Source organism: Callospermophilus lateralis, unplaced genomic scaffold, assembly GCF_048772815.1.
Source record: "Callospermophilus lateralis isolate mCalLat2 unplaced genomic scaffold, mCalLat2.hap1 Scaffold_74, whole genome shotgun sequence".
NCBI lineage: Eukaryota > Metazoa > Chordata > Mammalia > Rodentia > Sciuridae > Callospermophilus > Callospermophilus lateralis.
In genome coordinates, this window is record NW_027515420.1 from 5,606,470 (window position 1) to 5,621,207 (window position 14,738).

The 14,738-nt window shown below is 35.8% G+C and overlaps 1 protein-coding gene across 1 annotated transcript in view; it reads left to right on the forward strand.

Moving 5' to 3' along the window:
- The first annotated feature begins 729 nt into the window (after positions 1-729).
- Positions 730-14,738, forward strand: part of LOC143389915 (protein crumbs homolog 1-like) — a 52,861-nt gene continuing 38,852 nt past the window's right edge. Inside the window, 6 exon segments of the mRNA XM_076842641.1 lie at positions 730-820; positions 4,117-4,629; positions 4,632-5,072; positions 10,050-10,089; positions 10,185-10,692; positions 12,212-12,377. Of these exon segments, the coding sequence (XP_076698756.1) occupies positions 730-820; positions 4,117-4,629; positions 4,632-5,072; positions 10,050-10,089; positions 10,185-10,692; positions 12,212-12,377 (1,759 nt within the window).

Sequence of the window (14,738 nt, forward strand, 5' to 3'; positions counted from 1 at the left end):
TTCCATTGAAGAGTGTTTTCTCTAGTCACTTCTTTGTATATGATGACTCTTTTGTCAGTCTGACCCATACTTGAAACTTTGTGAAATCGTCTGTAAGGTTACCAGAGTTTGATGTTCACATGTTATCCACACCAACTGTGAGCCTACTGTCTACAAGGTATTTTTATAAATATACATTTTTGTCCTTCCATGATGTCATGAGCATATTGAAACATATTGAAGTAGATACTCTTCTATTTTGCTTCTCCCACAATCCTCTGTGAATAGGACACAGACCAGGTATTTTGTAAATTTGAGAGATGGTAAACTGAAGTGTCAATTAAGGGTACTAAAGTGAGTTATAGACATCAAAAAAAAATGAAAATCACAATAAATGAAGATAATAGATTTCAGGAATTTGAAATGTTTATACTCATTCAAGATCATGTAAAGATTCTTCAGAGGTAGTTATAAACAGTGGGTCTACAGAGAGATTTCTTTCAAGAGACTATGTTTTGCATTACATAGAACCCGTGAAATTTAGAGTTAGAAGCTATATTCCAACCCCAAGCAAAATAAGGCTGTGTCAAGAACAATTTCAGTGTCCCCTAAACATGGGGTGGGGAAAGAAATCATCCGTTTAGACTAGACTCTCTACCTGGTTAAGGAATCTAATGGGGGTGACTGGTAATCTGAGGTAGCAGGAAAGAGAGGAAGAGAGAATTCCTGCTGTGTGGTGCCGGAAATTGAATGTCCACTCCCCTCAACTGCAGGTCAAAGGTACAGGAATCCCGAGGTCCAGATGGGCAACCCATGATAGGAATGTCCGTGAATGGACCAGGTAAAAGGGAACCTTCCCAACAGGCCTCTGTCAAAAGGTGAGGGAGCCCACCTGGACAGAGAGAGTTGTGAAAAAGGAGTCAATGTCTGTAAACCAAAACATACGGTGGGGGGGGGGAGGGAGAAGGGAGCTGTGAGAACAGATAGTCATCGGAAAGGCCAGGTCTCCCTTCCTCACAGGTCCCTACAGGAACAGAGCAGAAGAGGCTCCAAGGAACTCAGAAATGACCCTAGAGCAAATATAAACTTTAAGGACCTTCTAGGCTCAGTGGACATGAATCATGCTACATTAGCTCTTGTCAGGTAAAAGCTCCCTGTATCCTCTTCCCCTTAAACAAACTCCAGTCTTCCCCTTCAGCAAACTCTACTCCCTGAATTCTCTTCCCTCCCACAAATGCTAGTCCTCTAAGGGTCAGAACACTTAGAAGTTTGGAGATAGAGACAGTAAAGGAACAGAAACAGAGGGAAGAAATTTTTCAGGTCTTCCTTTAAGACAGCCTAAGTTTGGCCTATCAGAAAAAGAGATTTAGGTTAGTGTGAATTGCATTGAGACTTTTATAATTATATGTGACTGGCCATTTTAATTACCATTTGTTTTTTGTTTGTTTGTTTGTTTTTAATGATCATGACTCTGTTATCTAAGAGTGAGCAGAAAAATCATGCAGTCTCCTGGAGATATTATCCAGAAGCAAGGCACATCTTTCCCCTATTAGATATATTAACAATGGAGTGAGAGAAAAATAATAGTATTTTGCTTGGTTGTACTTCACATCACAAATTGTTCAATATTCCTCTTAATTAAATACTGGTTGATTAATTATTTTTAAATCCTGGGAAAATCAAATTTAAGAAAATATCTTCTAATATAAAAGTTTAACTTATTTATAAAGTCAGTAAAATTAAACTTGCACTAGAACACTCCTTTAGGATTTAGCTTTACATGTCATACCTTTGTCAGTTCTCTGTATTAAGAATGATTAAGTAACAAATTGGTTCAGTTCAACTCTGTTCTATTCATCAAACATTTTAAATCATGTGCCCTTAACACTGTGAAGGCATTGTCAGAAATTTTAGTTTATAGTGCATTTACTATTTTCACAGAGCTTAATTTTTTTAATTAACAAGGACTATATAGAAGTAATTCAAGTACAGTAACATATAAGTATAATAGAATCCAATCAAGTTTCTAAATGTATGGTACATCAATGGCATCAGATACTCCAAGATTAGCATTGTCTACCTATATCCAGGAGTATACACAAGAAGAGCATTTTGGAGTTTGGATCAGATTAAATGTGTTTATTACTTAAGGACGGTCATTATTGATTAATTCATTCAAAAACCTAATCAAACATTGCCAAATACAAGCCAACCACTAAGCTGTGTTTTAGACATACATTGATGAATAAAACAGTCATTTTCCCTTGCATGACAGAACTCACAATCCAATGAGATTCTACACTAACATGCTATCCATGTAAATCTCTAATTATGTAAAATTGTGCAATTGAGGTGTACTACCTAGGCCACACATTTTAGATTGTCTCTTTCAATGATCACAGCACTATTCAAATGTTGTCAGTAGAGGGTTAATTCTTTTGTTTATTATCTTTTAGTAATGGCCGACACTCTCTGAGAACTTATATCCAAATAATGATATGAGTATTGTATATGTTTTCACTTACTTCATCGGTTAAAAAACCCCATGATACAAAGAAACACTCTTATTCACCCCATTTTGTAGATGAGGAAGTTAAGACACAGAAAGTAAATGTATCTTGTTCAAGATCATATAGCCTAACTGGAACTCATATCTAACACCATATCTAACAGCCTTTTGATTAAATTTTTTAAAACATATATTCAGATATTAAGTTAATTGGGAACTTTATTGCCAAAGCTCTTTAATCTGAGTGTGATGTTTATTCTTTACATGTAAAAACATGATGGCATGACTTAATAATTCATGTATGAGAAAAGGCAGAGCTGCTTAATGCATCAGGATCCTTTGGTTAGAAAAGGATTTTTCCATCAAGAAGCCTTGTGCCTATTAAAGATTTCAATCTTACTCTCTTTTGGGTAAAGTATATTTTCCCCCCTTCAATTGATTTGTATGATTTACACATTATTTGCAGTATATGTACTAGTGACAACAGTAAAGAAGAGTGCACTAAGTTGTCAAATAAAAAACAATATCACTTTAGATTTTTTAAAACATAGTTTAGGGTCACATTATAAATTAGCTTTGGTATTTAGACTTTCTTCTTCCTAAACTTCCATTTCTTCTGTGAAAATGAACTAGGAATATCTGCCTTGAACACCTCAGACAATTGTGGAGGAAGGTATTGAAGAAATCATAAACTGTTCCACATATATCAAATTTTGTTTTCATTATTTGTTCATTTGAATTCATCATAATTCTTAAATGGTATTATATTTCTTCCTATTACATTGATTAAATAAATTCGAATAATTATTTTACTGGATGTCTTTCTTCGGCTTGGAGTTAGGAAAGAGTAAAGGAAAACGAAGTAAAAATTTTAAGCAGGGGCTTGATCTGGGATAGATGCCTTGTTTTATTCTAGAATTGTTGGGAAGGAGGAAATGGGAACTTCCATCCACTTAAGAGCTCCATAGTGTGAGATGTCCAGGTCTTTGTATTTTTCAAATTTTGGTTTTAGGAGTTATCTGGCACACAAACAAGATAGAAGGAAACATCACTATTTCCAAATAGGATAGAGTGAAATAAATGGATAAACTTATTATTTAACTACTATAAATTGCAAAAAACATCCACAAATTAATCATTTATATGTAGGATTAGTTCCAAGAGCAATATTTTCGCTTTTTTATTTTTATGGTATTTAGTGCTCAATGTATATCTGACAGTGGTAGTTTGAATCAATCACTGTAATCAACAAATGATCTATTTCTACAGAAAGAATTCAAAGTCTATCATGAATGCTCTTTTCATTACAATGTACATGGAATGGTCAAATTTATCTTAGTCTTCCTCAAGAACTATATTTTATTCCTTTACAGTTTTGAATTTCAGATATGTCTAAACTGGGAGATTATACATGAAAGTTATGTGAAATTTCTATTTCTAATCTGAATATATCTATTTTTTAAATTTGCTCTAATTAGTTATACATGACAATAGAATGCATTTTGACACAGCAAACATATATGGAGTATAACTTCTCATTCTTCTGACTGTACATGGTGTAGAATCAAAGCAGTCATATAATCATATTGAATATACCTATTTCTAACCTATTGTTTATTATTTAACAGAAATTCATTGTGAAGAAGACATCAATGAATGTTCATCAAACCCTTGCCAAAATGGTGGTACTTGTGAGAATTTACCTGGGAATTATACTTGCCATTGCCCATTTGACAACCCTTCTGGAACATTTTATGGAGGAGAGAACTGTTCTGACATTCTCCTGGGCTGCACCCATCACCAATGTCTAAACAATGGAGTCTGCATACCTCACTTCCAAAATGACCAACATGGATTCAGCTGCCTATGTCTACCTGGATATACTGGATCATTGTGTGAAACTGTCACCACACTTTCATTTGAGGGCAATGGCTTTCTATGGGTCACAAGTGGTCCACATACAACCAAGGACTCAGTTTGTAACATAGCCTTCAGGTTTCAGACTGTTCAGCCAACATCACTTCTACTTTTCCAAGGGAACAGGGACACATTTGTAAAGATGGAGTTGCTAAGTGGCTACATTCACTTATCAATTCAAGTTCATAATCAGTCAAAAGTGCTTCTGTACATTTCCCACAACACAGCAATGGAGAGTGGCATTCAGTGGAGGTAATATTTGCAGAGACTGTGACCCTTACCTTAGCCAGCAGCTCTTGTACAGAGAAATGCATCGCTAAAGCTCCTTCTCCATTTGAAAGGACTCAATTAATATGTGGTTTTCAAAACTCTTTTTTGGGTGGTTTACCAGTGGGATCAGCCAGCAATGCAGTCACTCTGCTTAACATCTATAATATCCCATCCACACCTTCGTTTGTAGGCTGTCTCCAAGACATTAAATTTGATTTGAATCCCATTACCTGGGAGAACATTTCATCTGGCTTGTCATTAAATGTCAAGGCAGGCTGTGTGAGGAAGGATTGGTGTGAGAGTCAACCTTGTCAGAATAGAGGACACTGCATCAACTTGTGGCTCAGCTACCAGTGTGACTGCTACAGGCCCTATGAAGGTCCCAACTGTCTGAGAGGTGAGAGGGGATAGGTGCCTAGGAATGCTGTGCCCCAGAGCAGAGCAATCACAAGGACAGCCTTGCTATTACTGATATGAAGCATAATGAACCTCAGGACTTACGCTGCTGTTTGCCCACTAATGAGAAAACAGAAGAGTGCAGGGCTGTGTGTTCATTTTGAGTGGATTCAGAGGAGACCTGAGTTTCTCTCAGTCAGAAAAATAAACAATAAGCAAATAGCTCCTATTCAAATGGGTTTTCATTTTGCTGTTTGTACCTGCTCTTAGAATTTTACCATTAGTTGCATATCAGAAATTTGTTGTAAATCTCAGTTGTAAAAGGACTTTATTCACAAAACTAGTCAGTGCCACCTATGAGCATAGTCTGTTGTGCTTAGTAGAGTCCCAGTAAATATTCACTTCCTCAATCTTCTTTCTATGCAATTCATACTTGCTCCAAAATCATGCTTAAGTTTAGCACTTTAACAGAACACTAATTTCATGCAAAGTGACAGAAACAAGTTTTGCCAGAACTGCATTGGAAAAAACAGATAGAGGTCTTACAGAGGGAAAGAAAGAAAGGAAGGAAGGAAGAGAGAGAGTCAGTGGGGATGGGGGGGAGTGAAAAGTAACAATAGTAAAACTTGGTAGATGCCATAAACAAGTTGATCTGATTTTTCTAGCAAATCATGGTTTGAAATAAATTTCAAAATCCTTTATTTCCAGCATCATGGAACTGTTTGACAATGAGGAATGGCATCTACTCACTCTATGTCATATTTTAAACAGAATGGCTAGTTGTTTCATGATGTTTTTTTTTTTTAAAGGAGAAAAGGGGAAATTATGCTGAGGCGATGGTTCACTTTTTGAAGAAAAATTTAATTGACCCAAGGCAATATTTTTAGTACATATACAAAATAACAAACAGATGCTGACTCACTTTGACTGACTTCCAGATGTAGTGACCCTCGAGGTTAATGCTGACCATGGCGATGCTCACTGTCCTAGCAGATAGATTCAAGAGATGCCAATTCAGTGGGCTCTGGTTTTCTTTAGTGCATTTTTTTTTCCAACTTGGAAAATTATGAACTTTTTAAGCCAAGTTCCTGAATTGCTTATACTCCCTCTACTTCCCCCATATCCTTATATCCTTACACTATTTAAAACTGTTCAATCCCCGTGAGAATGTTTGGCTTCAAGAGATTATAACAAGTTCTGTAAAATCTTTTCTTTTTTGAATACTTGGGATAAGTTTAAGAAAAATTACATTTTTCTTATCACCTCTAGTCATAAAACTAAAATATTCTATATTGGCTGTTGTCTATGAGAAATGTTTTGTGTGGAGCATATTCCTTTTACAAAAGATGCTTAAATGCAGTAATTACACATCTTTTGGCAATTGTATGTTTGTAAATGCTCTTAGAATTTTACCATTAATTGAATATCAGAAATTTGTTTTAAATATCATTTGTAAAAGAAATAATTTTTTGGAAAAAAAGGACTTTCTTTGTTATGTGTGTATTCAAGAGGGAGGATAGGTACTAACAAGCAGAAAGACACAAACTTCACCAAAATCATGATTTTTGGAAAACATTTCCCAACCTTGTTACACACTGCAAATATTAAGCAGACCTGATAGAGAATTTCATTGACTTACTAAATACAAAAAGCATAGGGATTTGTAATATCTTAAAGTCAATCTTTTTAAAATTTGCCTGAACTCTGAAGGGTTTCCCTAAGCTTAGACCTAAAATTGTCTGTAAGGTGGTCCCAGCTTACCTTGGGTCGATTGTGTGTAAGAACACAGAGTTTCCAAGATATTCTTCAGAATAAATGCACCACCTATATCTTTCCTTTGGGAGAATATTTAATTTATAAAAACAATTTATATTTATCTTCAATTATACACCTATACTTTGAGAATCTTATCCTTCTAGAATTACAAATTCACATATATAGAAGAAATTTCATGCCATGGTTGGATTTGTTTGTTTGTTTTTTTTTACACTGTTGTGCCTGCCAAGTGTATCAACCCAAAACTCTGCTTAAATACCTTCAGGAATGGTGAATTCACTCATTCCTTCTTGTCAAAATTTCCCTGAACAGTTCTGTCCTTGTGTCAAAAGGAAATGTGATTTCCCCAAAGCTTTCATTTATTGGTCATGTTATAATTCCTGAAGATATGCTCATATAACTCTTAACACCTCTTCTTACTAAGGATGCTTAAATACTTGAAGAAGAGCATCTAGAAATATCAAACCTTTCACATCTATCATGCTACACATCCTAGTTTCTTCTAAAGTTTCCATATGGCATGATCTTCAGACATGTCGTCACCTGCTTCTTGGTGGTAAACCTGCTTGTCTGTCTTCTTTCTAAAATGTGACAGATGTGCTTGATGATACAAGGTGACACAAGACCTCAACCTCCCTTATTCTGGATAACATGCTTCTATGTTGCAGCCTAACATTAGACTGATGCTCTGCCACTTTTCTTGTACTTACATCACATGAGTATCTCACTTGGAGTCACTGTCATTCACAATGTCATAGAATCCTATTTCTCTCCCAAAAACCTATGAGGCACTTTTTGATCTAAGTGCTTTTTATTTATTCTCATTAAATTTCATCTTGTGTTCCATCAATCATTAAAGTGTGTCAAAATTTATTTTTCATCTGCATATGTTACCACTGATCTTCAGGACATATATCACCAACATGTATGAGAATTATCCCTTCCATTTCCACCGAGAAATCAAATTTGGCTTCAGGTATTTCTAAAATCTTGTAGCACATCATACATGCTGACTAACTGTATATGATTCTGAAGAATAAGATTACTAAAGAGTCAAGCTTCTCAAGGTGTATGGGTGGGGGGAACAACTCTGTATTCTGTCTTTTAGTTGAGGTCTCCAAAATGATACTGCAGGGATCCTAGATTGATCAGCAGGGACCTCTGAGATTGAATGATTTTGTGTGTATCCTCAATCCTTAAGCTTCAAGAGCCAAATCTTATTAAGCATTTTTATCATATATGAAAGTGCTGCAGTGTATTCGGAGATGTTAACCTCTTCAAAGAGGTTATTTTATCCAACAGTACACTTTGAAAGCTATCTGTAGTTGCCTGGAGCAGGTAGTCTCCAAATGAAGACTCAAACTGCAATGTTCCATAGGAAATCAAGTCAGAGTTCTGAAAATACAGCCTGTTATGCAGGAGGTCTTCAAACAGATGGCTGCCTAATCAAGTTTCACTAAAGCTCAGCTGAACTAAAATACATCTAACTTTTGGTCAAACTTCAGTTAAACCATATGATGACATTTAAACACTTCAGATGTGCTTTTCTTCTAGGACAGGGATGCAAAAACCCAAAGACAGCAATATTTTTAAGACAGTGCTCTTGTCAAGTTCAGCATTGATTTCTAGGTAGCAAGATGTAATGGGCATTTCTTAGTCTTCCTCTCAATTGACCTTTTAACAACAGCAAACACAGTTGAGTAACACATACTCCTTAGTGGGCTTACAGGATATCAGTCTAACTGGATTCCCTTATCTTACTGATTCCTCTTCTGTCATCTCCTTTGCCTCCAAATGTCTGGAACCGACAGGCTCAATTCCTGTACCACTTCTTTTACTCCCTATATATTTACTTTTGTGATGGTACCATTCAGTCTTCTGTCTTTAAATCTTTCATGTACGCTGAAAAATACCAAATTATTATAGTTATCCCAGAGCATCTCCCCTGAATTTCTGTGGCAACTACCTAGTGGTCATTTCCATGTAGATATCTAATAAGGCATCTTTAATTTTATGTGGACTCCAATTTTCCTCCCAAATCAGTTCCTCCAGTTTTCTTCCCTATCATTACAAATAGAAATTCCAGGCTTCTAGTTGCTGGTCCAAAATCTTGAAGATGTACTTGATTTAGAAAATTCTATTTGTTCTACTTTTAAAGTATTTTAAAACTCCTACTACTTCTCACCACCTCCTGATTCAAGGTATCATTATTCCTCTCTTGAATTACTGCAGTAATGTCCCTCTCTTTGGGTTTTTGCTCAAATATTACTTCTTAGAGAGTTCTTTCCTTATTATTCCATTTAAAATTACAATCCCATCCCTATTCTCAAATCTTCCCATTCTATTTCTCTATGACTTGTTTTATACTAAATGATCTCTAGTGTGCTGACATACTACACAGCTGGCTTTCTTATCTGTGCCATGTATGTTTATCCCTACTAGTATATAAATTTGATAAGGATAGGAATATTTGCTGCTACTACCTCACGGATGTTTTTAAATGCAGGTTTCATTTTTACACGTCTTGAGTTTTCTTGAGGTGGAGTGCATCACTTATATTGCCTCTTTTGCGCATTTCTAACTCCTTCAACCATAAGAAAGGCCTAAAGGGGTCAATATTCCTCTTTGCTCCCTTTTCTCTCTCCTTTTCTCCTCCAAAGCAGGACACAGAAGGAAGAATCTTCCTCTTCCTTTGATCCTCTGTCCTGCCTCATTATGTGGGGTATCATCCCAAAGAGTATTTACTAATCAAATTCTTGACTTTTGTCCTTTACCAAAAAAATTAGGTTTAATAATTCATTGGCTCCAGCATGCCTACAAATAGCAAAGATGAAGCCTGCCTGAACAATATGCTTAAAAATCTCAAATTTCTTCCAAGATGGAATGCAATATAGTGTCTGACATTTCACCACTAAGCCCCAGCATTTTAGGGCAGTGAAGGGGAGATTCTTTAGCTTTTTCTCTTTTGTGTTCGATGGCCTCATTTATGAACTACAGACTCAAATGCAGTTGTTTTCAGGAAAAAGTAAACTCAGAATTACAGAAAATGAGGCCAAATTGTTAGTCTATTCAGTAAGTCTGTTCTGAACATAAAAAATGTGTATGTGTGTGTAGATATAAAATTTTCCCCTTCTGTACCTTCTTCCTTTTGAGTCTCAAGATGTTTCCTCTTTGTTTCTCCTCTTCTATTTTGACATCAAAGAGTATGTGGCAGGCAGATTTGGCCAGGATGACTCCACTGGATATGCTGTCTTTAATCTATTTTTTTTCCTGTTTTATTTATTTTTTATTGATTGTTCAAAACATTACAGAGCTCATGATATATAATCTTTCATACATTTGATGTCTTTAATCTTGACAGGAGTTATGGACAGAACTTCAGCCTCTCCATGTTTGTCCGAACAAATCATCCGTTGGGCTTACATCTAACTTTGAAAAACAGCACTTACCAATACATTCATGTCTGGCTAGAGCATGGAAGATTAGCACTGCTGACTCCAAGCTCTCCCAAATTCACAGTAGAATTTGTTATTAGTGATGGAAATGTCCACTTAGTGACTTTGAAAATCAAGCCAAATAAAATTGAATTGTATCAATCTTCACAAAACCTTGGATTTATTTCTGTTGCCACATGGAAAATCCAGAGAGGAGATGTCATCTACATTGGTGGCCTACCTGACAAGAAAGAGACTGAAATTTATGGTGGCTTCTTCAAAGGCTGTATCCAGGATGTAATATTAAATTACCAAAATCTGGAATTCTTTCCAAATTCCACAAACAGTGCATCCCACAGTCCAGTTCTTGTCAATGTGACTCAAGGCTGTCTGGGAGACAACATCTGCAAGGTAGGGTTATTTGTACCACCTCTGAACATATTGTATGCTAATTTTTTATTTTATTAACATGCAATTTAATAAAACCATCCTTTGTACCTGACAACAATGTTACTGGCCCATCAGCAATAGACTTGTTAAATATCTATGTTCCCAACAGACTGCGTGATTTCTGATAAATTGTAGTGGACTTATTGGCATCATGATATATTTAACAATGATAATAACTTCAGTTACATATTTCCTACCCCACATCAATCAAATTTCTTAAGAATATTAATATTCTAATTCTTAAACTCTTAACTGAACTAACTCTTTTGAAAGACTCAATTAAATTTATCTTAAATACCAAGCTATTGTTGTTTTGAACGTTTATTACTTCAGCAAGAAAAAAAATCTGAGAGTTTTTTTTAAAATTTGAATTCCTCTGAAATTTCTCAGAACCCATGCTTTATATTATGTACTTTACATGCTCTTCTAAGGGCTACATTAACTATATGAAACTGTCAGCTCTGCATGAGCTTTCAGAGGAAAAGAAGGAAGCATATTGATGTGTGTTACATGTTTACTGAGCTCCAACTATGGTCACAGACTAGCCTTAGTCCTAAATATACACAGAGAAATCATTATGAATTTACTATAGGAGTACTTCTAATGTGCCAGGCACTATTTTACATAGATTAATCCATTAATTCTGTTGAAGGATTACTGTATAAACCAGATATTATTATCCCCTTTTATACTATTTATAAAGAAACTAAATTTTATGTAACAAACTGAGGGTGTTGCTCAGTGGTAGAATATGTGCTTTGCATGGGTGAGGCCCTGGGTTCAATCCTCAGCCCTAAAAAAAAAATTAAGAGATAAAAATAAAAATAAAAATAACGTTATGTAACTATCCTGAATGGTTTGCTAATAGTTGACCTGGGATACACACAGTCAGGCTCTAAAAAATTTTCTTTTAAAATATTTTTATTTTGAATACTTTGTGAGTGAACTTGTAAGACCTGAATTAAGAACAATGAGTCTCTGATTCAGAGGCAGAGCAAATGGTGAGGGATGGCATTGAATTGGGACCCAGAGGATCTAGTTACCAAGCTTCATTTTCATTTCCACAACAGAAAGACCCTCATCTGTAAAAATAAGAGTAATAATTCTTATTGCAAATAATTACTGCATGTGAAAATATGGGATAATTTGTAAAATACAGAAAGCGTTGTTACATTTCAACAAGCATCCTTGTATTATACATTGATTTTATATTTCCTCTTTTTCTTTCCCATTCTCTCTTTCCCCCTTTCTCTTTCCCCATCCCCTCTCTCTATTGCTGTCTTTTCTTGCTGCTCTTTTAGAAAACAGTGGGCAATGGTAACATTCAGTTTTATTCCATATACTTAAAATCCATGTTAAATGTTTAAAATCTGAAAATATAGGGAAATTGGCATTTTAAAATAACAGATATATGTTGTCACCTTTAACATTTCCACATCTAATTGCCAATGATTTTGATGATTTTTTTACCCCTGCTCAGACCAATCCCTGTCACAACAGAGGCATTTGTTATTCCCTGTGGGACGACTTCTCCTGCTCTTGCCCTGTATATACAGCTGGGAAAGCCTGTGAAGAAGTTCGGTGGTGTGAACTCAGCCCTTGCCCTCCCAGTGCCCAGTGCCGGTTGGTGCCCAAAGGATTCGAATGTACGTAGAGCTCAGGACTGTTATCCTTCCAATGAATTTGGCACGTTTAAGTTGTTCTGATAGGAAAAAAAAATAAATAAACAGACATGGTCAACTTTTTAAATAAGTGGATGGTTGTTCACCCTTCTGTGAGTAGTATAATTAACCTGATATGAGTAGTATAAAAATCCAGATTAGTCTCTTGTTTTATCCTACCTGTGTGTCTGGGTGGGAAATGGAGAATGTAGCAATACCAATACCAAATCTGAGTCCGTGGTCATTTAAAGCTGATATCTAAAGAGTTAACCGGGTGATACTGTCCTTCCTCATTATTAGAAATACAGAATAAATGTGCTGGTGTTAGCTCACTGCCATTTTAACTTCAGGTAATTCACATGATCTCCATGATATAAAGCCTCCTTGCCTGTGAAATAGGGGTACCGAAATCTATAGGTTTCTTTGTGATGATTGCATATTCTTATGTATATAATCAAACACATTAGGTACCCGGTGATACTGGCCAGGACTGCATCCCTTTATGTGAAGGGTTCCCCTGCCCCTTTCAGTGCTACAGAGCACAATTTCTCAAATGTTAATGATTTGAACACCACACTTAGGATTTTTTGACGTTTTTCACAAAGTAACCACACTGTCATTTCTGTGCTGTCTCCTCTCTTACTTCAAATAACGCACAGCCCAAGATATAGCCCATCCTCTGTTTAAATTGAATTTGAATCCCTTCCCCTTATCCAAAGATTCTGCTGCTAAAGATTTTGCTCCTAGAATTTCTCTCTTACTCTCCAACATCAACAGTTTTTCCATTAGCAGATAAACATTCCATCAAATTTCCTCATTACAAAATATATCCCATGACCTCCCTTCCCCAATAACGCACAGACCAAATTCCCACCTGTGACTTCCCATTTCTCTACTTTCTTTTCTAGTGAGAAAAACAAAACAAACCTCTGAAGATTTGTGCTCAAAATACTTCTGCTGTCTCACTCCAATCTTTTACCTCATCACTCAGGCCCCATAAACCTCTTCCACTCTCTCAGCCCAGAGCTTCACAGTTTCTCTCCACCATTTCATTCAAATTTGGATGCCAGGGTCTTCCTACCTGTTTTTTTCTTTATATCTCTTACTATTCCTTGATATTTTTGTGGGGCGTGGTACTGAACCCAGGGGAACTGTGTGACTGAGAAACAGCCCTTTTTATATTTTATTTTGAGAGAAGTTCTCACTAAGTTGTTTAGGGCCTCCATAAGTTGCTAAGGCTGACTTCAAACTTGCAATCCCCCTGCCTCAGCATTCAGAGCCACTGGGATCACAGGTGTGCATCACTGCCCCTGACCTGTTCTTGAGTATTTTGATATACATGTATGTGTTTATTTTGTTTATTTGTTGATCACCTCTTTCCTCAGTAGAAAATAAGTTTCACAGTGCAAGAAATTTTTCTATGTAGTTATTTAAGTCACTGTTGGCCCTTAGAAGAGTGCCAAACATCATAGTAGGTTGTCATAAATATTTGTTAAATGAATGAATTTACTTATTTTTCTGCAAATCAGTTATTCACTTAACTGCTCTACATATTAAGTATATTATCTTCTTACAATAAAAATATACATAAAATATATTTAAAAACACTGCACTAAAATAATGGAATGGAACTAGATGTAAGAGTGGCTGAAGGTCAGTTCCGACATTTCATTTAGACTATGCCTGACATAACTGAAGACAAGAGAATACATTTATTTTTATGTTTCTATATTTTAAAAGATATATATGATACATGGTAAACTGTAGATATACTTGAGGAAATTTTCTAGAGGAATGTGTATATTTATAACTCATTTTTAGGAAATACCTACTACATACAAATAGAAGCATGATGAGTTGATAGAAAGTAAAATGGTTTCTAACCAACACAGAACTTTATTTATTTATTTATTTATTTATGCAGAGTTGGTGATTAGATCCAGCAGGGCCTTGTGCATACTAGTCAAGTCTGCACTACTGAGCGACACTCCTAGCTCAGGACAGATTTTAAGTGCAAAATTTTCCATTCTTCTATCTCTGACATGCTTGTTGAAAACGATGATGAATGAAAATGAACTATTAATTTTATTGTTACTCTTTTGATAGAAATATTAATATTGTTAGTCCCAGCTGTGTTCTACAACAGCGTTCAAATCACTTGGAACATTTCCACACGGGGAATGAAAAGAGAAGGATTTCAAAAATCAGTGGCAGCCCAAGAACAGTATATACCCAAAGCAGTTTGGACTGGCCCACATGTGTATCAGAAACAAGTGAATCTTCACTGCTGTACCATGACTACTACAAAAGGAAAAGAAGCTGGCTCCAACATCCCCAAAATATCCC